This window comes from Argiope bruennichi, chromosome 1 (genome assembly GCF_947563725.1).
Source record: "Argiope bruennichi chromosome 1, qqArgBrue1.1, whole genome shotgun sequence".
In the NCBI taxonomy this organism is placed as follows: Eukaryota; Metazoa; Arthropoda; class Arachnida; order Araneae; family Araneidae; genus Argiope; species Argiope bruennichi.
Window position 1 is genome coordinate 22,602,265 of NC_079151.1, and position 27,192 is coordinate 22,629,456.

At 29.4% G+C, this 27,192-nt stretch overlaps 1 protein-coding gene across 2 annotated transcripts in view; it reads left to right on the forward strand.

Moving 5' to 3' along the window:
* The first annotated feature begins 649 nt into the window (after positions 1–649).
* LOC129970387 (calpain-C-like) overlaps positions 650–27,192 on the forward strand; it is a 36,094-nt gene continuing 9,551 nt past the window's right edge. Inside the window, exons 1-11 of one of the 2 annotated variants that reach the window (XM_056084454.1) lie at positions 650–872; positions 10,004–10,143; positions 11,436–11,505; positions 13,507–13,756; positions 17,047–17,227; positions 20,120–20,194; positions 22,015–22,094; positions 22,207–22,269; positions 24,321–24,493; positions 25,849–25,967; positions 26,068–26,157. In XM_056084454.1, coding sequence (XP_055940429.1) covers positions 10,006–10,143; positions 11,436–11,505; positions 13,507–13,756; positions 17,047–17,227; positions 20,120–20,194; positions 22,015–22,094; positions 22,207–22,269; positions 24,321–24,493; positions 25,849–25,967; positions 26,068–26,157 — 1,239 coding nt within the window. In that variant the 5' untranslated portion in view covers positions 650–872; positions 10,004–10,005. The remainder of the gene's footprint in view (positions 873–10,003; positions 10,144–11,435; positions 11,506–13,506; positions 13,757–17,046; positions 17,228–20,119; positions 20,195–22,014; positions 22,095–22,206; positions 22,270–24,320; positions 24,494–25,848; positions 25,968–26,067; positions 26,158–27,192) is intronic. The other variant, XM_056084455.1, reaches the window with a different exon arrangement.

The following is a 27,192-nucleotide window of genomic DNA, read 5'->3' on the forward strand; positions in this document are numbered from 1 at the left end:
AATTTTTAATTAAGTAAGTAAATTTTTAATTTAAAAGAGCAAAAGAGTAATACAAATCAAATAGAATATTTCAACAAATATTTAAAATGTTTATAAGCATTGCATTAAAAAAGAACGCAAATTTTATGTTTTTCATAGCATTCATTTGATGCTTAAACATTATAACCCAGTTTTAGCACGCACGTCAAAATTAAAATGTACTTAAACAAGAATTTATTGATAATTTAATCAGAAATTTCATTTTCATCTACATACGTGAGCACAAAATGCACTTCATTTTGAATGCAACACATAATATCAACTGACTTTCTCTCGTTATACTTTGATTCTATTTAGTAATATGTACCTCAAAACTTCATTTTATCCCACGAAAGCATTCCTTATATAAATAGAAACTCATTTCTTCCATTTTCAGAGTTCACTTTTCGCCCTGGAGCCAAGTTCCGAGTCTCAGGCCAGGCCATGACCAGACCGGTTCTTTTTTTTCTTACCTGAGAGGTTAATATGGCCTCCGTATCGGATTCCCAACCGCCGGCGAAAAAACGGCTTTGACCTTACTGAAGGTCTCTGTTTCTTCTTTTCTCACAATCCCTCCTCTTTCAGAACATCTTTTTTCTTTTCTCTTCTTTCTTTTTTTTAAATATTTTGTTTTTTTGTATTTTTTATTTCTCGTTCGGTTTGTTTATCGATGCACTTTCACGCGCTTCCGCGTTAGAGCGATCTGAGTTTTCTTTCCGGGCAACATTTTGAGCTCTTTGGCTGAAAGAAGCGCGAACATATGAGAGATTTTCTCACATTTTTCTCACTGGATATTGACAGAAGAAAGTTTTCGATTGCTTTGTTTGAAACTCGTTCGCAACAAAAGATCTGAAGTAAGTGAACTTTAATTTTTAAAACTGTATTTGGATTGTTTTCTTTCTCGCAGGTTTAATATAAACAACACTGCACTGAGTTGTTTTGTGATTCATCAAGCTGAGAAAAAAAAAAAAAAAGAACCCTACGAAGAACGAGCTACATCAAATAATTTAGTTATGTGATCGTCATGTTTTTATTTATTAATTCATCATCATGAAGAAAAAAAAAAAAAACGAAAAAAAAACATGATCACAATTTTGAAAGCGAATGCATATTTTTTAAGAAGTTAAATTTTGACACTTGATTTTCCACTGTAAAAATTATGGGAAATTTTTTTTGTCATTTTAATCACGTGACTTTAATTTAACTCTACAATATAATTAAACTCTTTTCCTGATGTTTTACGTTCCTTCCTCTATATGGGCAATTGCCACTCACATTGTTTTAATTGCTATACTAATTATACTTTCATAATATAAATATGATATTCTTTTATTTCGACTACAATGTTGTCGAACATCTGGATCACAATTTCAATTTAATAGGTTCTTAGAGTTGCGTTCAAGTGCAATACCATTAAACGATTCGCTAAGTGTGACAATTCATTTCTTGTCTAATGTTGTCACATTAATGTGGTTATCATTAAGAAAAGCGTTCAAACAATCAGTTTAATTGCAAAGATTGAATAATTAACTCAGACTTACTTATCAGGCTGGCATTATAAATTACTTAACCCTTATGTTCATTTTGTATAATATACCATACATACAACTTTATAAAAATATACTACTATTATAAAATAATTTTGAACTTAGTTCTATCAAATGATTTTTATTACACGATTTTGTTTGATGTTTTTTATAGCGTAAAGAAGCTACCTATATACATTTTTTTTTTTTTTTTGCTTTTCTTCAAAAAAGCAATCTTGCCACGATAAGGGTTAAATTAATTTCAATATAGATTTGGAAGAAGGAAATTCGATCAAATAATTTGAAAATTAAACTACATTTAGTGTATCTTTTTAATAAGCTGCTATCGTTTGAATGGTCCTACAAGCAATTAATCTGTACCGATAATCATTAAACCTTTGTAATTGCTGGTAAATGAAATATTAGGAAAGTTTACTTAGCTTGTCTTGTTGCTGTCGTAATAATATTAATTTAAAATATGCTAGTATCTCATTAAAATTTGCGGATGATATCTTTCTTATTGTTAATATTAAAAAAAATGCATCAAATCTAGAATTGTTTCTCTTAAGGATAAAATAATTAAACCTCTTGGAATCCTAAGGATAATTTTTACTAATGCTCAGCTGTCTTGTAAATTTTCAATAACAGTTTTAATTTGTTTTTCCTCTTTTGAGAATGCAAAATAAATATGTACCCTATCAAACACGCAAATAATTCTCTCGAATACAAAATCATTGTTAAAAATTATATAATAACTGATTTCGATAATTTTGTTACACATTAATCTTTTAATATAACAGAGATAAAGCTATAATATATGTTATATGGTATAGTTACTATTAAATATCGTATTTGAAAAATCACATACAACAAAACTTACAAAATTTTATGCAACTTCTAAAAGACTAATTACATATACTATTCTGGGACAACATACAACAATTTGAGAGTAAACATTGGTCACTAAATAAGTGCTTCACTCCAAAAAAATTTAATATATGAATAAATTAAATTACTTCAATGCTTAATATATTTTTTGAATTTAATACAATAGTGACGATATTTAAATTTTGATCTGTACTTCGAGAGCACAATTCAAGCCTATAGTCGTTGTCCAAATCGTGAATATATATACAGCCTATAATTGTGAAGATAGTCCAAATGCACATAATTCTTTCATGCTTATTTGAAGTTTATGTGAGAAAAAATTATGATAAAAAAAATAGAAAAAGTTAGACTTGTATAATTTCATATATAAATGCCATCTTGTAAAATCTAGTTAAAAACATAATTATGCCTTTGTTTTATATAATCAAACGTTTTCGATTAATATATGTTTGTTTCTATTCTTATTAACATAAATCAATCATTTTAAATTCCCTTTTGTACTGATAGTTTAAAATGTTGCTTTTTACTTTTACAGTTTTGAAACATTTTTGAATGAAAATATTTTTCCGTTAAATTAAAATGCTAAAACATTATCTATGCAATGCCATCCATTTGATAGCAACATCTGTGTTCTTTGATTTAAATATATTTGTAAAATTTATTTTTGATTATAGCCATGCTACGTATGTAAACAAAATAACCTAATATTTCTTGAGATGAATAAATACAAAAAATAAAATAATGTATAGTTTCCTTTGAACCTGAGTAGGAATGAGCAGACAAATTAATATAGTATTTAACCAACGGGAGATGTCTCCAAAAACTTTCTCATATACACTGTAATAAAGATTTATCTCCCCCCCCCCAAATCCTTCAAAAATTGAGGATCTCGGATAAGGTAGAGAACACTTTATAGGACATTGGCTCACAATAGTTTAATTGGCATTTGGCGTGAATTTAGTATTTTTACTAAACTGCGAACCAACTTGGCGAGTTTTTAGGCGATTAATTCCTGGAAGTAGCTAATAGTATTCGAAAATCGAATTTGTGCTTTAAATACGTTTTTACCAACCAATTAAAATAAAAATTTTAGACAGAACTACAGTTGTAGTTATAAAATCACACACTATATTTGATATTTTTAAGCCATTGTACTTTTGAGTGATCGCATTTACATGATATGGTGCAGACGAACAGGTGTTCAACCCCTTGTTGGATTGCTCTCAAAATTTGACAGGTGCCTAGAATATAGATGTTAAATCTGTGCACCAAATTTTATTTATTTATTTCTCTTCTTTTTCCCGTTAGCGGGCTAACTTATATTCGAACAACCAAAGAGATGGGATTCCTCTGTATAGATTTTGCTCAAAACGTTGATAGAAATCTACAAATTTGGTGTAAAAATCATATACCAATTTTAATAGAAATCTACAAATTTGGTGTAAAAACCATATACCAATTTTAATAGAAATCTACAAATTTGGTGTAAAAACCATATACCAATTTTGATATAAATCTACAAATTTGATGCAAAAACTGTATACCAATTTTGATAGAAATCTACAAATTTGGTGGAAAGACCATACATCAATTTTCTTCCGTTCGAGTTCAAAGCGTTTTGATTTGTCTTTCTCACAGATATACAGAAAGACAGATATTTCCCAAAAATATCTTTTTCAAACACATGTCTAAAAAATGAGATTCGTCGAAATCCCGAGTTCGAATTTTTTGGCAATCACAATGCTTTGTTTATACTTCGAATTAAAAAAAATAAAGTAAAAATGCATTTAATATTTTATAGAGATGTTAAAGGTAACAACCGTGTTAAAAACAGCTTTGTAATAAGATAATTTTTTATGATTAGTTATATACTACTGAAAAAAGACTCTTATTGCTATATTTTAGAATACTAATTTATAATTTTAAATTAAGGATTGCATCTAAAATTTAAAATCAAATAAATCTAGCTCGGTATTTTTTTGATAAAATTTTCCCGTTCATAATAGCAGAAATGTATACATAGTTAATTTAATTGACCTACAACTCTAAACTAAAATAACTTCACTGGACCTCACTTGATGATGCTATGGATGCATGTAATTTTAAAGAAAGTATAAAAGAAAATTTTTTAACATCACTTTCATTTTTCTCCGAAGATTTCCAAAAAAATGATATTAACCCTAGAATGCATGACTTTTTTTTTAGAAAAAATATATGTATTTTGAATAGCTGCATAAAATTTAGGAAGATTATTTTAAAGAATTTTAACCTATATATTTGTGAATGTTTTTTTAAAAAATTAAAATGTGTCAAAGTGTATGAGTTAAATAATATCCCAGCAACATAAATCACATTGTGGCAATTCAACAATAAAAATAAAAGTCAATTTTTGCAGTGCAAACAAATTATTTGATCGTATTTTTAATGGTAGAACTATTAAAAACAGCATCTTGATATTTTTTCAAGTTTGCAATTTAATTCTAGTACCACTATCGCCATATATACCGGCCGTTTCTACAAATGTGTATCAAAAAGAATTTTAAAAAGGACTTCCAAACATTCAGTGTTGTCCTTTGCAACTCTTATAATGGAAGCTTATAAATGGAAATAAAGATGTTCTGCCAAATGGCTACACGATGCATTGCAGGGTTTAGCCGATTTTGTTTCTTTAGTAAAAAGTGATGTTTAGCTGATGAAAATTCAACTCTGTTTCTATGGTAGTGTATTCTGCATTCAAAAAGCCATTAACAAGCCAACTAAATAAGTTATAGTCTATAAAAATGCAACTGATTTATAAATTACATTGTCTCCTTATTTCTCTGATATATGAATCCATTATATATATATATATTTGGGGTCATATAACTGACTTATTCAGAAAAAAGAAGCCGAAAAATTCTTATTACCCTCAAAAAGACAATAACTTGCACATTTTTCAGCTTAATAAAACACCTGAATTTTTTTCGAGTTACTTTTTCACTAGGTGTTACCTTGGAAACGTTCTCGCTTTGAAAACATTTTCTATTAACTACCTATTCTATGTTTTTTTGTTCTTTTGTTTGTTTGTTTCAACAAAAATATATAAATCTTCATTATTAACCCGGAAAGCTAAGTTAGATTCTATTTATTCCGAGATAAAAGAGAAAAAATATTTCACAATTTCCGCCATTTTCTCCTCCAATTTCGTCAGTATTGGGGCTATGAAGATGAATGACGGTAGGGAAAAAATACCACTAATGAGAGCTTTCCAACTCAATTACACATGTATCGGTTAAAAAAATGTAAAAGATATTCAAACCTCTAGTTGGAAATATCGCAGTATGATGAAGTCTCACTTTACTTTGTAAAATCCGCTAACATGTAAACAAGAAACGTATTTTATATGATCCAGCGGACGTCTGTATAAACGTAGTAAATAATATCATTAAAATTATTATTATAATGACGCAAGAATTTTTTATAGTTTTTTAAACTTATAGAAAATATGGATGGAAAAAAGGAAAATTAAATTATAATCACAAAATATTTGAAATTTAAATTGGTGTAAAAATATTTATGTACATTAATATGTTCTAAAGTCATCGATTTATATTTAGTTAAAACTCTAATTTCAGTTTAAAAATTTCTTTTCTTAGTGGATACTAATTACTCAAGAAGTAACTAGGTGCTAGGTTTGTTAGCTGCAGATCCAATGGTCTGTTCTGGAGAGCGCTTTAAATTATCCTTGCATGTCCCATGAAACTGCATCACTAACAAATAACATTCAGCTAATAAACATTGCTAGTAATGCTGTCGTAATTCCGACAGAGATATGCAACCCTGCGAAGAATAATAAAAAAAAAATATCATTTAGCTTATTTTTTTCGATAACAATTCAAAGAAAAAAGTTTTAGAATGCAAGTAATTTTAAAATACTTTCTGCTAAGTAACATTTTTTTTTTTTCGATATGAGAATTTCCAAATCGTCGCATAAAATGACTGTGAAACAAGCATTATACAGGCAAAAAGAGAAAAACATTTTATCTAATAACCACACATCCTGGAGGCATCTCGAAATGAGGATGAGAAACTTCAGACATGGTGTTTGTTTCTCGCCACACTAGAGAGTACACGAAAAGGTGGGGGTCTGATTCCTCCCATCGATGGCGGGACATATTTCCTTAGGGAAGGGTTGCACCTTGGCCGGTGATGGCCCTTAGGACTCAACCACAGTTCCTGCCTGTGTTGCTGTTGCGATGGACTGTTTTTTTTTTATATAAATGTGTCTTAAAGGCGGGTCGGAGAGTCAGTGATATGACTTATCTAACAACTACTATTAAATCCTACCCCTTAATTTTATTTATTGCCATAAAAAATCTTTATTGGTATATCTGATAAACGAATTGAAGTATGGTCAGTATGATGGGATCAAACGAATTTTCAGTATAAAATTAGTATTCCCTAAGCACCGCCCATAGCTCACTTATTATAATATAAGCTTAATAATCTTTACCATAATAAAAAAGGTTTCGCCTAGAAAATAATTAACTTTTATCACGGTGAGCTAAATATACGTAAACTAAATATAATAAGTTAAATGACTAAGTAATCTAAGTTATAAAGTTAAGTAAATAAATTCTGTATTTTAAATGCATGAAGATTTAGAGATATTTCAACTTGATCATAATAAATATTATTAATGTCTACATAATTACGATTTAGGATGGAACGAAAATTAGGGCTTGGTGCACGTTAAATCAGTCGGGGTCAAATGTCCTTCCGCTGTTGTGGTGTGGATGTTTGGAGAGGGGGAGAGCTTAGGTGTCATCCTCGTCATGAGACCGCGGTTCAAAATTACGAGGTCGGTTCCAAAATAGTCCTGGTGTTGCTATAAAAAAGGGACGTTAATATAATTTAACTAAACTAAATCATCCTTTCGCTTTCGGATTCTGCCAGGCAACATATTGCAGATTTTCTCAAAATAGCAAATGCAATTCATACAACAGCTACTGATATCTTTCCCTTCATGGTAACAAGAAGTCACGATTGTTTCGCTGTAGTAAAATACGGCCAACGTTTTGCAGGTGTTCGAATTCACTCACCTGAATTTTGTATTTATAGGGTCAAATACGACAAGGAATTGAGAGAAAAATTGCTAGCCGAAGGCGTCTAATTACTCCAATGAATAACGTTTCCTTAATTCCTATTATGAAAGTGTATCGAATCATTTTTCTTTTAAACAGATAAGTGGTTCCATTACAGTCAATGAGAAGTCATGTTCTGGTCTCATATTATCTGAACACAGAAGCAAAAGATTTTTCTTTTTACTTGTGCTTAAGTCATATATATGCTCAGAATTGTTATTAATTGGTTTGAAAATTATTTTATTCTTCTGTTGGAATTTTTTTCTATCAATATTTCTTATCCGCTCTAAAGCGTTCGTATGGTTTTATATTGCATTCATACTTAATAACGTTCTGCATGTTTTAATATTTAATATTAAATTAAAAGAAGCAATATTTAATCCAGTTATCAAATTTCATTGCATTATTATTTTTTCCAAATTTATATGTATTGCACTGTAATATTATTTTGCATTGATGAATTTGTGTTCTTTTGCGATTTGTATAGTATTAAATCTTATGTAATATTAGAAGGCTTACTTATATTTGTAAATACAATGTAAATACTTGTAAATGTTATGACTTTATTTTTATGTTAATCCATAATGTAAATAAGGAAGTTTCTAAAAATGAAACCGCAGCATTGATTCGTGCTCAGATTTTTTCCCCAGAGATCAGACCCTCGAGGCGGGGCACCTCGAAATGAGAATGAGATGCATCCGGCATGGTGGTTGGATCTCGCCACCCTGGAGTGTACACGCATAATTTAGCTTTCTATAAGTTGGTATTTTCCAGGTATATTACTAAGCCAAACAATTTCTTCTGGCAGTATTCTCTTATTATAAACCTATTTAGACATCAACAAAAATTAGCCATGCCGGAAATTTGAAATATCACACACACACACACACACATCTATTCTTAAATATGAAGGATCAGTAGGTAATGAACAGTAATTCATATCTATATTTTTTCCTATCAGAATTTTGAATAAAGGAAATGGAATAAAATAGCCTTAAGCACTGAATGTCATTTTTATTTTAAAAATAAAATTATCACTTTATTTTTCTTTGCTAAAACAATGTTAATGGGTGTCTAAATTCATAAAGGAGGATGGGGGGGGGGCAATAAAACTAGGACTGCCATCTCTTATCGATGTCAGATACTAAAACTCTAATAAAAGTTTAAAGTATTATGCTCTGTTTCAAAAAAATGGCCCCTAAAAGCGCATTTTGAAAGGAAGATTGTGCTCCTAGAAGAATTACTATTCAATTTCTTCTCAAAATAAATTAAATAGACTGCATCTATTTATTTACTTCATGTGACAATATACCAATCAGTGACGTCAGTTTTGATAAAAGCGATGGTTAAAGTGAATGCATTTTCTGGTTTCCTCAAAGAAATATTTTTGCGAAATAAAAGTTAATTAATTAAAATAAATTTTTCAGTCTATAGATATCAGGCATATATAACAGTTTATTCTTTTTAATGTTTCTTAATCTCAAGAAAACCTTTCCAGTTTTTAAAACTTCTGTAATATACAAACAGGCGTACATGCATCCATACATACTTGCGTGAATCATTAAAATGCTTTTTACCTGGTGGATTTTATGTATTTATTACTTTAGCAATTAATATTTTTATATTTAAATAATAACGATATTAGAAACAGTACTTAATAAAATAATGTCTTCTTTTTTTCACAGATGTGTAAAAGGATTGGTTTTTTTTATTTGTTTAATTGCTCACAAAAATATTTTATCTTAAGAACGTTATTCTATTCATTTCAGTATATTTTTAAATAGAAATAATTCATGCTCACGTGATACATCAAATACACATTGATTCTGAATGCACTGCATAACTTGCAGCAGTAAAAGAGTAAATCAAAGCACTATTGGATATCAACTCAGATGCTCAGATACTTTTATCTTATGAATTCGATGTCAAGCGAATACTTTATTAGACGTTATTAGATTTTAGTAAACAATGCATTTCATTCTTCCATATAAGTTAAATGCTCAATTTTTCCGAATACCATTTATATTGACATTACTTTAGGAAAAATTATCTGTCGAACAATAAATCAGCATGATGTAAAAACGGTAATTTGATAAAAAACGACTAAAGAATATTCTATATGAGATGAAGAAAAAATTATCACTTAATAAGTACTTCGTGGATAAAATATTAGCTTGATATTTTTTCCGAAAATATCATTAAGAGTATTTTAATTTTTGATTTGCTATTACAGTTTATTCAAAATTTGATTTACTTTTCAAATTGAAGCAAAGTTTATATGAATTCAAATTAAATGCCGTTATCTTTAAATAGAGGCACGAAAATATAGTAAAAAAATTTTTAAATGTCGCGACTTTATTTCGAAATTAAAAATTTAATGGAGACGGAATCAATTATATATTATTTTTCATTACATAATAAAAATATTTCTTTTTTGTTTTCTGTTAGGTATGAGCATTTATGAACGATTGAAAGCGGGCTGCTTGAAAAAGAAAGAACTTTTTGAGGATCCGGATTTCCCAGCATCCCAAGCATCCATATTTTATCACCAAACACCGCCATTCCAATTTGTCTGGAAAAGACCTAAGGTAAAAAAAATTTGCATTTTCAGATATACGATTAAAAAAGTTTTTGAAAAATTATTCCTTTTATCTCTCTAAAAAAACGTGTAAAAATTTTCATCCTTCCCCTCAAATAAAATAGTCTCGGACCAATCGTATAAAATCTAAGTTGTAAAAAAAATGTGATATTCTAGATACATATGTAACCGAAGTTTACAAATATGCGCAGATGACATCACGGTCACCTAAGAGATGATTTGTTGATAATAGAGACACAACTTTGCATGACTAGAGGCGTATTTACATGAAATGAAGCCTGAGACAAATTCAGAACCAGTACCGATCATCGTCTTTTTTTTCTTTTTATTTTTTCGTGTACAAAGTACTGAGACAGTAATATAATCGTTAGTATTCTTTGGTAACATAATTGATAAAGTTAGGGAAGACTTTAAATACTGACGCCTCTTTTACAAATTCATTATAATACATTTAAAGGGAAACAGTTTTAAATAAGCGCATTTTAACTGTCCCTCTGAAATTTTTCACAAGATTTCCAGAAGAACGTCGATCCTTTCAAACTAACTTTTGTACGAGGAATTTTCAGGCACTATTATTAATTATTAAATTAATTAATTATTAATTTAATTAACACTATTATTAATTTAATTAACACGGTTGCAATGAGCAAACATTTTTTTTTCCTTTTTGGAATTTAATGATCAACTAATTTTTATTCTTTTAAAGATGATTTCTTAAGTTTAAAGGAATCTTATTGAAAAAATCATGATGCGCGTACTCTGTGAAAAGGTAAATTTTAAACACTTTTGCTGTATTGAAAGAATGCGGTGAGAAAATAAAAGAACATATTTCAACAAAATTCAAATCATGCAGCGTTCAAATGCTTGAATTTAAATTAATTTGTTTATTTATTTACAATAAGAAATTCGCATTTAAAAATTGGGTCTAAATTCTAATGAAAACAAAAGCTGACTGCATTTTTCTTTAAATATTTTGAAAACTTTAGAATCAAGAAACATGAAAAGAACAAAACTTGTAAGATACATATATCAAAACAAGTAAGAGACTAAGTTACTTGTTGCGTTGAAGCCAATAATATAAACGAATTTTTGATATAAGGTCACATTCCAGTATTTAGAAAAGGATATAAAATTCCAGTATTTGGAAAAGTCAACATCCCAAACATAATTCTAGAAAATTACATTGAAATTACAGATTTATTTTTATATTAAGAATATCTTTGAAATCATTAATTTTTTTTAGTTATTTTATATAATTATAATTTTATTGATGTGTTTTAGGATTTATGTCCTGACCCATTGTTTGTTGACGATGCGCCTGACAAATTACCACTAGCTGCAGGGAAACTCGGTAACTTTTTAAATAATTATATTTCATAGGATTAATTAAATATCTGTTTACTAAGTACATTATAACTTATGTAAGATGGATTAATATGGTTAAATTTTCTTAAAACATCACTCTGAAACACTACTGGCATTTCCACTTGAAATTTATCATTTCTTTCGTCGTAAAATTAAATGTCACAATTTATGAATAATTTATCATAAAATTAATAATAATAATTAGTTTAAATTTTATCATAAAATTAAAAATACTAGAAAATTTAATTAACAAATAACTTTACGAATTTATATAGCTTAATATTTTACATTTAAATTCTATTTTATGATAAATATTATAAGGTAACGTTTGCTTTTATTTTTCTTTCGTATATCAACAGCATCATAGAAGTCAAAAACACAATTCAAAATAACACAATGCATTATTACATTCCATTAAATGCCATCTTATCAGTTTCATAACAAGCCTAAAGGCAAGGGGGAAAAAAGCCAAATGAAAACAAAGATTAAAATAAAAAAGCCAAACATGGTAAAAAAAAAAAAAAATGGTTAGCTTTTAATGCAAAATATAAACAGCCATTGTTTACTTTCTCTGTATTATGATAAATAAAAGAATTAAAACATGAAATTTGTCGTTCCGCTAACGGATACCTATTTGAACCTACAGCTTTGTGAGATGTAAGAAAAAGTTACTCTTTGTATTTTATTTCTAACCTTTAAGTTGCTTAATTTGTTGGATACGGTTCTGTGCAAAAAAGAAGAAAAAGAAAAAAAAAGTTAACATGTAATACACTGAAAGCAAACGTGACACGCCACCTATTATTTTGTATCACAAAGCGGTAACACAATCATCTGTAAGCTTTCTATTATAACACTTGCTTCCTTTGTTATCTTTCATTTGTATTTGATTCAATTCAACACTGTATTTATGCGAAATAAAAAATGCATTTACTCATAATCACTAATTTAAAAAATGTTAATTTCTTTCAACATCATCAGTGGTGGACTTCCGAATGCGCTGATTGAGTTGCAAACGACAATTGAAATAAAAGAGAATTCCAGGCAGGTGGATTAAAAAATTATATTAATCTTGTTATCGATTAAATAAATTTGTAAGAAATACAATTTGTTTAGGTATACAATTTTACAATTACAGTGTGTAAAATCAGTGGATACAGTGTTTTTTTAAAACCATTAATAAAAGTATAAGCAATTATGTTTCTGTAATACATTGGAATATTATTAATTCATTAACTAGCTATGTTTGGCTGGCTCTGTAAAATAATTTTAATTTTAAATTTTTTGAAGTTTATTATTTCTTTAAAATGTTTCATGATTTGATGATTTCTGTACTTTACATTTGTAAAAAATGAAATCATTAGCTAACAGTTTGGTTAATATTTCAACGTTTTCATTACATTAGGCATGCTTTTTCCATGATGTATTGGTGTGATACATACATAAAAATAAATAAAAAAGTATATATTTTTTCAAAATCTTTTGTCTAAATTAAAAAAATCAAAATAAATCTTTAATGTGATGATGATGTTAAGAATGCGAAAAACGTATCAGTTATTAAAAGAGATGTACAATATGATTATATTAGAATCGCAAATTACTTAAATAGGAGCTAGTCGAAATTTTAATAATGCATTAATTATAATTAAGAATAACAGAACTCAGCAAATTAATTAAATCATGAAACTGAAAATTACTTTCCACTTAATTTCATTGTAAAAGCTCCTTTCCCAGCAGATTGGTGATACACTTGCAAAACTATCGAAACATAAGTTTAAACTTTTTCAGTCTATTAATATATTCTTTATCTCTTTAAAGTTTATAATTTTCATTATAACTTTACTATTTGGTGTTCTCCTAACAAGTTCCTAATCTTCATTTCAATTTGAAATATTTGTATCTAGCATATACTGATATCAAAAAACTTGATGAAACAATTATTTTTTTGATGCAGAGAAAAGCTTATAAGCTAAGGGTATTTTGTTCCCAGGAGATCCTTGGTTCGTATCGTGCGTTGGTTGCCTAGCAAGTACAAGAGGTCTTTTCTACAGAGTGGTTCCAGCAGACCAGACTTTCTCGTCCCCGGACTATGCCGGTTTGTTCCGGTTCCGTATCTGGTGGTGCGGAGAGTGGAAGGAAGTGGTGGTGGACGATCAACTGCCCACAGTCTCCAATAAGCTCATGTTCGTCCACGGCGCAAACACATTTTGGCCCTGTCTTTTGGAAAAGGCCTATGCTAAGTAATTCTTGATTAGAAAGAATGTTCATTTTGACTCACTCAGTAGCATAGCGACGGTAAATGGTACCCAGGACGTAATATTGCGTTTGCCTCCCTGTCATACTCAAAAATGAGTGATTAAAATGTAATATAATATAGAAAGGAATGCAAAAGAATCTCATAGTTTGTGACCCAACGTTTAGGAAATCAGGGAATTTATCCACTAAATTAGAAATTTAATTAACATTACCTTCGATAGATGGCGCTACAAAATAGAAAAAAATAAAAAGCAGTATGAAAATGCTGCAAAATATTAAACAGATAATTTCAATGCAATCTTCCTTTGCAATAACAACGTGACGTAGACTGAGGGAAAAATTTCTAGATCTCAAGTACTTTGATTTAATTACACCTATTGCAGATCGCCTGCAACTCTACCTGTCGGTAGAAAATTTAACTAAATTTGAAATTTAATGGGATAAAATTTAATGATTTCCAAGCATAAAGTCGCAAACGATACTTTTCTGTCTTTTTTAAATTGATTTTCAAAATCCATAATTATTTTTGGAACACCCGGTATATAAATTCTGTTTACAAGGTGAACCCAAAACTGGCATTTGCCGCATCCATATCCTTCTCTGTATCTTTGTGCAGACCTCATTTCTTTCATGGATTAATTCGGGTAGATATGGCCATCTTCAAATATCAATGACTTGACCCTTGCTTTGACAATGACTTCGGGTTTTAAGATTGAAAAATAAAACTATTAATAACATTTTTGTGTAATGATAATAAGTGGCGTACGGATCTTACTCTATTGAACTCAAGATAAAATATTATCTTTGCATCCTCCTCATTGTCAACAACCAATGAGTAAAATGTAAAATAAACTTACCCATTCTACTTTCAAGGTGACCCCCAAACTGGTGCTTGCAGCATCCATATATTCCTTGCACAGCTCTCATTTCTTCCGAAAATTGAATCGTATTGATTTTATTATCATCCAAAATCGATGAAATTAACCTTTCGTTATTTAACCTTTCGTTTTTGCTTATTTATTTAAAATCAGAGAATGGCACGCTTCCAGTAACAAATAATATACAGAAGTCTGCTTTCTTTTTGTTTAGTAGGATAAAAGAATCGTCAATATTATTGAAAACAAATAATCTAAGTGGAGAAATAGCAGATGAAAGAGTATGTAAAATAACACAGGCTACACTGGTCAATGAAATTCAATAAGAGATCATCGTTCGCAAACCATCTTAATTTATGTTATGTTAATCCTCCATATAATCAACAATAAATATATTTTCAGTATTATATTACATGGTATTTATTTTTGAATTTCATGCAAATGTTTTGTCTATAATTCTCGAAAAACAAATATCTAGATTCTACAGATTTTCCTTTAAAAATTTTTTCCCCATTCATTTATATGTTTTCATTAATTCCCGTTTATTATAGGTTTCAAATGCAGTTTTATTCATTTTGCGTTGAATTTTAATTTTTTTTTTTTTTTTTTTTAGTTTATACCGAGAAAATTTTACATAAAAATATTTATGAGAGAAAATAATTTACGTTTCTTTCAAAAATGATAATTTTATCGACTGTTTCATGCTGAGATTTTATTACACTATTGTTAAATCTTAATCGAAGTGCCACGATTTTTGTACAAAGTTGAGTCAGAAAGTCTTAGACAAACTTTAAAAGAAAGTAAAAATTCATAAAAGAATAGATTTTATCCCCTTTTTAATTGAAATATGTGTATTACAAATTTGGTTATTAGGAATTTGCGACACGTTCCAATATGAATATGGCTTGTATGCATATGTCTAACATTATTTTGTTCATCTAAGACGTCTAAGCTCATTCAGTATAATGGAATGATTCATTTTTTTTAATTTGTGAAAAAATGAACGAGCTTGTCCCTAAAAAACTACATATTGAACAGAGAATAAACAGTTTCTTAATTTAGATGATCAGTTAATAATTTAAGTTTTGATACCTAGTAGGTTATTTCTGCTTCGCATTTAGAAATAAAAATAATTTTTATTTTCTTGAAAAAATGAAAATACCTCTATTATTAATGTATATACAGGGTATCTCAAATTTCTTGAGAGCGGCTTTTATTCCTTAAATATTGATCATAGACATATACTGTAAATTACAAAGTTGCGTAGAAAAAGGTGTAAAATGTTATGATATCGATTAAAATTTTCAGGGGATTAAACTTCAAAAAATACAAAATTTAAATTTTTATACTGACCACGTACAAAAAAATTCCCAGTGAGTAAAATGTTCTCCATCCTCTAATGAGGTCATGTACAAAATTTCAGCAATTTATCACAAAAAGTCTCAAAGATATGAAACTACATAAATGCTGGCTTAAACCACTTTTCGATGCCTGGATATGAGTTCGCAAAGAGGAAAAATCAAGTCTGACGTCCGTGTTTTAGGGGTCGTACACAAATTAACAAAGAAAATAATGATTGAATAAATAAATAATAATTTTGCTATTTATTGATTCAAAAGTATTAAAAATTTGTAGAAATAATAACTTAAATGAAAGATTACATAAGGAAAGATTACTTAAAGGAAAGATTACATAAGTTTATTTACAAGTTCATTGACTGTGTGTGTTATTTTTAAGTTATATTCTGTAATTCATTATATATAACTTTAAAGTATATTTCAGGAAGCATAGATTTTTAAATTTGTATTTAAAACTAAAGATATGAAGCATATTTTATTTCCTTATGATACATTCCTGCGTCGCGTCATCTGCACTGAAGCTGTAAACATTTGCATTTTAATTTGTGATTGACCCTTCACCAACTTTATTTTAAGATATCTTTGAGAGTTTTCATGATAAAATTCTGAAATTTTGACCATGACTTTATTAGAGGATGCAGCACATTTTACTCACTGGGAAATTTTTTGTACGGGGTCCGTATAAAAAAACCGATTTTTTTTGTACGGGGTCCTTAAATTTTTGTAAAGTTTAATCCCCTGAAAATTTTAATCGATTTCATAACATTTTGCATCATTTTTTTATGCAACTTTGTAAGTTACAGTATATGCATATGATCAATATTTAAGGAATAAAAGCCGCGGTAAAGGTTTTTGAGACACCCTGTGTATGTGTATTTATATATATAATGATGCGCTGGAATTGTCTACATGAAAGAAAAGATTTTATTAAAATTATATTCAGTGAATATTTTATTAATAACAAAATCATTTCATTCATTTTCATAAAAAAATGCAACTCAATATTTATTTAATGATTTTATGAGTTACTTCCGCCTACAGACTCCACGGTTCCTATGAAGCATTGAAGTATGGCACATCCCTTGATTGTTTGGCTGATCTCACGGGCGGAATAACAGAAAGCGTGTCGGTAGGGTACGAATCCGTACATTGCGCCAAGGTCATCAACAAACTTCTCAAAATGACTACGGTTGTCACTGCTATCACTCAGAGACAAATGCAGGTAAGATTAAGCAGGTTGTTTGTTTTTTTTCCCAATAAAATTTTGAATTAAAAATGCTGACATTGTTTTTACAGTTCTAGTAATTTTAAATTCAGAAATATTGTTAATATGCATAAAATGTATTGTAAAGCTCAAAATTTAAAACATTTTTAGTCGAATAAAAAAAATATATCCATCCAATTTTTGACACAAAAAATTTGATAAAAATATGCAAAATATAAGGACTCTGCTTTTAAAAACAAATAACAACATGGACTTTGAGCCCACAGATTACTTTTTTTATTACATTGTATATTAAGTATTTAAAGAGATAGTTTTGTAATAGTCAAGAAATTTTGCTTTGAAATTTTGATGAATATCTACGTTCTATTTCTCCCTCGATTTAGACCAAACTGTTTTTTAATTATTACTGACATGTATACGATAATTAAATTAAGGAACAAAGAGGACAAATGAAATACATATGACATCTTTCGAATATTGTAGGTGTATATCAAATTTTGTATAATTCTATCAATATAAAGTTTATCTGTTTATTCGCCCTTGATTATCAGAGAATTCTTTCAGATCAAAAGATGCAACAAGTGACAGGGATTAAAATATCTGACTGACAACTGCACAAAGACGCTAGATACTATCTAACCAATTGACGCAATGGCAAACCTAAGTATCCAATATGAACTGTGCATTAATGGTACTATGTATCATATCCACTACATGATCAACAGAAACGGATACTTCTATTATAAGAGAGAAGTAGCGCTATATATAAGAACAAGAAACTATTGATGATCAACTTTCACCAAAAAATTCCAACATAGCTGAATCCTCTTGTTGTCCATATTCAATAAACCTCCTTCCCAGCAATTAGTCATCGAGTTTTGCATTCACCAAAATTCTCGAACATCTTGGTACTGCCAAAATATTTCAATGTCTACAATTAAAATGATTCAAATAAACTTGGAGAAAAGCAAGGTCCCCACAACCAACTTGTGGGACCTTGCACCAATCTAATTACTTCCTGGTTCAGTAATCTTATAACAAAGATGGCGGAATAATGGGAATTCTTAAATCCAGAAAACAACCCCCATCGTTATGCCACAAAGCAGGAATAATATTCTTGTCAGCAACCAACAATTCTATTTTCCTTAATCCCGCTGGTGTAGCGTGGAAGTTTGGAGAAGAGATTGCCTGCTCAGGTGACATCCTCGTCATCTGACTGTGGTTAAAAATTACGAAGATCCGTCCCAAGATAGCCCTAGTGTTGATTTTAAACGGGAAGTTAATATAACTAAACTAAAACTAAACCCATGTTCCTTGAATCTGCAACTAACTAAACAGCTAATAAAATTCAAACTAGTTCAACCCATCATATTCATATCAGTTTAATCTCCGCCGTATTCAAGCATTCAAGAGACACTGCGCCCTCCTCATGAGATTAGGGCCAGAATCAGCAATAAAAGGAGCAGACATGAATGCAGTCAGGAAACTGTGGTAATATGCGTTCAACAACGCTATTAGAAATGCTGAGCAAGATTTCATCTTGGGTTCATTTTTTAGCTGCTCAACGACAGAGGTATAAAATCAACATTCTAACAGCGTAAAGCAAAAAGATAGCCCGCCTTTATCTTCACGAAAGGTTCCCAGGTACCCAACACATCAGAATGGGAAATATTAAAAGACCTCAGTCTCAGTGACTATAAACTTATCCAAATAAAACTAAATATCAATAACCAAGGCTATTCGTATGTAAGATTTAATGAATGCCATGGAAAATTCAACATTAAGAACAAAATTCGGAACACAATATTTCAAACATGCCGAAAATCCTACAAAATAATAATAAAAAAATTCAATAGAAACACAATATTATCTAGTGGATTAAAGAACTGGAAATAAATTTTTTTAAAACTCAGGGCCATTCAAAGATCTCATCGAAAATTATAACACTGTTTATGCAGAATATCATATACGTTATAATGAAAATCGATTAAATAAAGAAGAGCATATGTACACAAGAGGAAAAATAAAAATAGAAAACTAAATATCGTGAATTGATTTATTAGTGAATAAACTCATAAATAAAAACTATTATTATAATACGTATAAATCGTGACTAGATATGCGAATGCGTCAAGGAAATAAATTTACGCCATCATTTTTAAGCAGTATAAAAGAACAAATTTGACTAATGCATAATCAGGGGTGTTTGTGGGACCCCAAAAAATCCCCTGAAACTTTTACGGACTTACTACCGACATTTTGGAGTTTCGAGAAGGGGGGGGGGGAAATGAAAAATTACAATTATGAAGTATTGAATGACCTAATTATAAAAGTTCAATGAATTACTTTTTTTTGCAAAATTAAGACCTTTGAACCCAGGTCACGTGATCGCACATCTGGTCGAACGAAGTTTCTCCCTTTTTTTTCTGCCGCGCCTACTTGCCGAAAAGAATCCAGAAGAGAATGTCCGAGAACCGGGGGAATGAGTCATAACTCGCAATAAGGAAAGAACAAAAAAGAAGTTTTTTCCCCCTTTTCACGCATTATCACTGCCTTTGGAGAAAGAAAGGAAAAGTTTTCACCACACACACTGACCTTGCGTTTTCTGCTTTCAAAGCAAACAAAATTACCCAGATCAAAATAAATAATTCATTATTATTCCTACTTCCTTTTGAACGACGATCCCCGGAATTTCCGGGTATCGAAGTTCAAAATCCCCGGAGCACAAACACCCCTGCATAATAAAATAAAGTGATTAATGATATTTGATAAAAATTAAATTTAGTAAAATGAATTCGGAAATATTGATAATAATATATTCAATAAATTCTAATTTAAAAAAAAATGTATTTTCTTATTTAATTTAATTAATAAATTTATTTATTTTAGCAAAGAAATGCAGCTGAAAAGCTACCGAACGGAATTCTAGCTGGAATAAATTATCGAGTGGTCGAATTGCAGAAGGTACTAGTTTATTGTTTATTTTGATAATGCAATAAAATATAAAAAAGAAATCGTCTGTTTTTGGGGGGGGGGCGGCGGGGGGTGTTATATGTTAATTCCAGACGTCCCATAAAATTCTTAGACTAATAAGAGTAGCGTATCTTAAAGAATAAAAGGGTAAAGAAATGAGATTGTAGTGCAAGCTTATAAGCCAGTTAAAGCTATGCTACACGAGCAATTGCTTTTGTATTGTGGTCATGTTACTGGGCTGCAAACCACATAATCCCAGGTTCTATCCTAGCTCAATTCAATCCGTAATAAGATAAAACAACTATATTAATGTTATATAAGATTTATCTTGAGACTATCTCACAATTTAAGCAATATTCAAATCTTAACACGACGCCAGAGATGTTAAATCTAACCAGGTAAAGTGAACATTTGAGTAGAAACTAGCCATTTCATTTCTGCTAATTGAATAATGATTTCCTTAATGAAATTTTATTTTTAATTAGCCGCATTTCGCGACTATTCAATTGCTTCCTCAACAAAATATTTGTAATCTTCAAATTTTGATAAACATATAACTTTCGTTATTTCAAAAGCCTTTTTCAGGCCCATTCATTATGCTTTCATTTCCCTAAATTTCTGTCTACATCTATATATATCCAATATCACGGGAAAAGCGACAGTCTTCCAAGTTTTTAAACTGGGGGCATCTTAAAATTTTTGTACCTTTGCCTGATTCTGAACTTAAATCTTAATTTTAAATATAACAAAATACTAAAATCTTTATATCTTGGAAAAATAAGGAGAATCTTTGTATCTTGATAAAAACAATGGAAAAAACGGGCAGGATGAAATATTAATACCAACAATCTGAATAGCTTAGAGCTTCGCTTTAACACAGAAATTGTCGTCGAAAATTTTGTTATATTATAAATATTTTTGCATTAATAAAAATTTCTATTTATTTTGTTTGATTGACATTTTAATTAACAAAAATGGTTCCGATAAGCATATTCCCACTCTTTAAAGCATGTGTGTATCAAGTTTATGGCTCCACGTCTAACGGTATGGCCTGTAAAACAAGAGCGCGCGCACACACACACATTTTCATTATAAGTGAAAATGATGAAGAAATATATGTGACTATACTATTTGAAAGAAAGTAAATGTTTCAAATACATTCGAAATTTTATTCGTAGTATATAAAACGTCACATTATTATTATATATTACCTCAAATTACAAATTATGCCAAATAGTTAAAAATAATTCATTTTCTTGAGATGATTAAATGAGTTAATGGACAAAAATGTCCGGTCTCTTGAAATTTTGTTAATCGTCTGTTAATTGATTTATTCCTCTTGCAGAGTCCTGTTGAATTAATTCATGACTGAATCGCCACTAAATTGTTTTTCAAGATTTTATTTCCCATAATTAGTGAAAGTGAATTACTTTTTCATTGTTTGGCGCCATTTTCTTTTGCAAATAAGAAATTTCATTCTATTGCCATTTGAAAAAATTACAGCAACAGAAATATCTTACACTTAAGAAAATATCTATATAAATAAAGCCCTCATCCTATGCAAAACTGCGTTTCAATTTCATTTCTTTTTCCGATGAACAATTAATAGTTAATCTTGCACAATAGTTAAGCTAGTTAACATAGAACAATAGTTAGCTTAAATCATCTGTTCGTCTTACATTGCAAACACTACAAAATTAAAACTCAATAAACCATTATAAAATTTATATCTCTGAAAATCAGGAAGATAATATATATTTACATATGCATTTTTCAGCTGAGTAATTTGTTATCTTAACTGTTTTCTTTAGGTACAAACAAAAGATTTCGTGGACATAATTTTGGTTTGGCTGAGAAAACCACTTTACATAGATAGTGAATACAAAGGACAGTAAGTGAAAAAATATTATTTTTCAGTAGATATATAAATAAATAATATCATGTTCAAAATAATTATGAAATATATTGACATGGAGTGGTAAATAGGTGTATTCTTGCTTCAGATGCGAGGAATATCTGCATGAAATCAAAGATATCAACATCCGTTTGGGGAATGATCAATTTTGGTAAGTGTATTTATTTTAAAATTTCATTCGGGTTTTAAAAATTTTAATAATCTAATGGGTAAGGAAATTCACGTAAATCCAAACGGAAGACAGTTAAGGTCACGAAAATCATCAGTTTGCGAAACAGAGAAGATATTTGTCTGATAAGAAATGAAGTCAACAATATGTAATTGAAGCAGATAATTAAATTCGCATCCTTTTTTTCTGAATAAAAAGAATGATCTAATGTATTGTTTACCAATAAAATAATTAAAAAAATTAATACACATCGATTATTGTTTGGAAGCAGGTCACTGGCACACGAAATTTTATTATTTTTAACATGATGATTCAACCATCAGATAATTTATTCATGCAGGTAAATTTTTCCAGTTGTTCTTATTGCATTTTAGAATGGGGTTCTTAGAATTCTAAATATTTCCAATTTAATTCTTTCAAAAGTGGCTGAAAAATTATTTCTGCCTTCTTCTCTTTATTTTATTTATTGCTATTTTATTTTATTTTAGGGAATTTGTTCATATTTTTTGAAGCAAAAGTCACTTTTGCATAAACTGAGCTTTACTCATTAGATAACAACATTTGCATCAAATTATAATGAAATCGAAATATGAAATTACTTGAGGTTCAAACGATTAAAAATTAAAAAAAAACAACAACACTATAATGAGAAAAAAAAACCGAAACAATAATGAAGCAAGAAAATTAATAACCGATAGTATGGTTGAAATGTTTAAATATAATTTCAAACTATTACTTAAAAAAAAAAAAAAAAAAAAAAAAAAGGAGATGTTAGCAAGAGGATTTTTGAAAATCGCAATCCCCGCTCCCCCCAATTTGAGTGAAACATCAGAAAAATATTCAACACTGTGAAGCAAATGTAAACCTCTTTATAAAAATATGAATCCATTTTAGGATGATATAATTAAGAATTCAATTATTTCATGATTAATTCTTTACAACACTACTAAAGTTATATTACTTATGTATCATCAAGTAAGCATTTTAAATGGTACGGGCTCATACTCGTGTGTTCCATCTGATTTAAGAAATTAATGAGAGAAATGAAGAAGAATACTAACAAAATATATAAATAATAATCACGGGAATTGGAAAACATGTACATTAGTAGCTACTAAAAACGCATCTATATTTTATTTTATGCTTGATTCTGGCGCATTCATTTAAAAACTGCATACTTGTATAAAAAAAACGATGATGCAAATATGCATTCTTACTGCGTACTGATCAAAATTAGAATTAAATTATTTTCAATAGTATTACTTGCTCAATTTAAATTTATAATGTTAAAATAATAAAGGTACTATTAAGGCCGGCGTCCTGGCATAGGGCGTCTCGGGTTCGAGTCCCGGTTCGGGCATGGTTGTCCTTCATCTGTTCTATCTGTAAGGAGTGCGAATGTGTCCCTCACCCTGTAAAAAGGGGTTGTTCAAGCAAATATGACGCATGAGTAGCTAAGATGTATTCTTGGCCCTAGTTGGCGCTACTAAAATAAGGGATACTCTCTCGGCTTAAAATCGCTGACTATGTCAGCGGGATTGTCTACGACAAGTGTCATTAGAAACAACAACAACAGGTGCTATGAATAATATTTATATTATTAATTGTGCAGTTGTTTCACTATTATATATTGTTTTGATTGAGATATCAAGAATTAATGACGATTTGCAGAAAATGTGGATGAAATATTTTATTCAAAACAAAAGTTAGACGAGACCTTTCTATAGCACTTAAATAAATGGAAAAACGTATGTCACTTACTGGTAATGAAGCCGTTTCCAGTATTCTATTAATTTAGAGTTACTTTAAACTATAGTTATCAGTCTAGTTTTCTAAACTCATGACATGATTTCAATAAGAGTCTTTTAGCAGTTAATTTTATTGTTTATTTTTAACTATTAGGAAAAAACTGAATCAAATTTGGGACTTGTACCATTAGACACCAAAAAGCAACTTTTATCATAAATATTTATATTACAAGACACTAGAGAAGCGTTATATTATCCCCCCCTTTTTTTTTTTAAATTCCCCAGCATGCCTTTGGATGAATTTGTGACTACATTCACAACTTTGGAAATCGTCCACCTGGATGGAGATACGAGCCGAGCGGAGACCAGTCTGAAATCTCGGGATCCTTGGCATGTGAAGTTATGGCACGGACACTGGCAGAAGGGTGTGAACGCAGGAGGTTGCAGGAATCATTCTGGTATTTCTTTTTTTTTATAAGACTTCTATACACACTAATAATAAGTGCCACTGTTTAAAAATATTAGATTATTTCTTAGATTTAAAATTACACAGAGCTGATTTAAATGCATCGGACATATCTTAAATTTAAAGTCATAAAAGTACTTAAGGCAGGAATCGATTAAACTAACAAGTAATGATACGTGCAATAATAATGCATGCAAGCCAAGCGATATTAGACAGAATCACAGTATATAATATTTTCAAGCAAAATTAAAAAATTTCTTTTTGGAAAAATATATTAAGGATAAAATCAAACAAATTTTTTTAATATTCTGTGAATGACTGAATAATAAAGCAAGAATGCATACTTTCATACCATGATGTATGCTTTTTAGTTTACGACGGAGGATGCAGTCCATTGAATACCTTTGAAAGTATCATAATTCGAATTTCAGAATAAATTTTTAACATCTCTTTTATCCGCATAATTGCACAAATCAAGATTAAAATAATGTGTATTTTTCTTACTTGTTTATTTAATGATTACTTGCTTACATAGATACGAATGGAAAATCCATTTATATTAAATACATGTGAAAGATTATTTTTAAAAAATCCATTTTTAAATTAAATTACTTTAAAATATATAACGAATCAGCTAAATTCTTAGACAAAAGTTCTCAAATAACAAGAAAACCATAAAAGCATTTAGGACAAAAGTTTTTGAAAAACAAAATTTTGATTCGAATTTTAATTAAACTTGGATTTCTTATTTAGTAAAAAAGTTTTAAAATACATCAGAAATTGAAATAATATGTAATAGTTTCATAAAATTAGAAATTTAAAAGTTTGTAGTTATTTTATGAAACAAGCCATGAAACCAAGAAGATTATAAAAATGAGTATTTAGCGAAAAATGCAAATTGAATTTAGAAATCAACATATACTTTCACGAATGACCAAATACAGCACTCTGTGAGTAGGGTTTTACAAAATGGACTGCAGTTTGCTTTCATAAGCAAATTCAGATAATATTCTATTCACATGATTCGCTACGACTTCACGGCAGTCTCGGTTTTATGAGTTCGAAACCCGATTTCAACAAAAGAGCTTTCTATACGCATGCTTGCGACAAGATAAATCTGTTTTGCATAAGGAGTCTTCTCGCTCGAATGGTGCTAAATTCGACCGATTTAATTGTCACACTCGACATTTAATCGCGGCTTAAAACTGCAGTCTGTCTCCCAACAGTTTTGTATAAAAACTGGGCCAACCATCCAATAGAAATTTAACTGCATAACCACATTTCAATACTGAAAAAGTAAATTATCACACAAATTTTTATAGCTTTATCTTTATTCTCTTTTGGCAGACACATTTCATGTGAATCCACAAATGCAGTTGATCGTAGGTGAAGCACAAGATATGGTGATTTGCTTGTCCCAGCACATCGTTTTAGAGCCAAGAGTGATAGGTTTCAGTGTTTATCAAGTAAGTTTCTCCAGATTAATTTTTCATAACAACAGAATGAATCTTCGGATGTTTTCGAAGTGAAAATCGTTGAATTAATCTCAAGTTCTCTTGATCCTAGATGTCTAAACCAACGTCAGATGTTCTTGGGAAATCATTTTTCAAAATAAATAAATCCATCTTGAATTCTCCATACAGCAATAGCAGACAGGTAAGTAGCGATAAAAATGCGCTACATGCAAATTAATTAGATATTACATATAAAGTAATACTTTCAAATATATGTTTTTCGTATTTTATATAAGATTATGAAGATTGAAATTATCGAATGAATTTATTATGTATAAAAATGAAAGTTCAAAATCTTATTGAAAATAATTAACAAAGTCATTTTTTACAATTGGCAAAATATTTCATCATGTTTAAAATCCATTGATTCCACTGTCAAAAGTTAAAAGAAAGAATTCGCTTTCGGGCTTTAGACAATTTATATCTACAATTATATAAAATATATTTATTGTAGCTGAAGAAAAATTTCTTTCTTTTTTTTTTTTTTTTTTGTCTCAAATGATGTATCGCAATCATTTTTATTTTCCTTTTTATAAACGAGAATATGTTAGAAGCTCAATTATTAACATTCAAAAAATCTCAACGCCTCAATGAGACAGTCTTGACTTCAGAACAATAAACTTACAAAATTGAGCCGAAACTTCGCTAAAGATCCACCGGTTTAGTACACCTTAAATCTGTCGATGTCAAATATCTTCTCACCATAGTAGATTTCAAGTGTCACCTCGTCTTTCGAGTTCGGTTTAAAATTAAAAGCCCCGTTCTCAGAGCCTTAGAGTGTCAAACGAATCCTTAAGCAAAATCGCTTATTAAATAACCATCTAATTCACTCACATTTTCATGGATAAAATTAATGAAAATATATTTGATATATGTATTCTATAAATGCATTACATCCATTATGTCCATAAATTTATTTGTATGATATATGATTTGTATAATTTGCTGAATCAAGTGAAAATAAATCTTGTGCATAACGCATGCGCAATATCTTTTATTGCATAGCCCTGCTTTACCTTTTATCCTATTAAAGAACTTCATTATATGTCTTTCGGTTTAAAATATTTACATATTTATCAAACAAAAAAATTTTGCCTGCTTCCCGTGCCTGGCAATTATTATGTCAGTTTCTTTTTGTAATTTACAGCTTACCATTGGATACAAAAATAAGCATTAT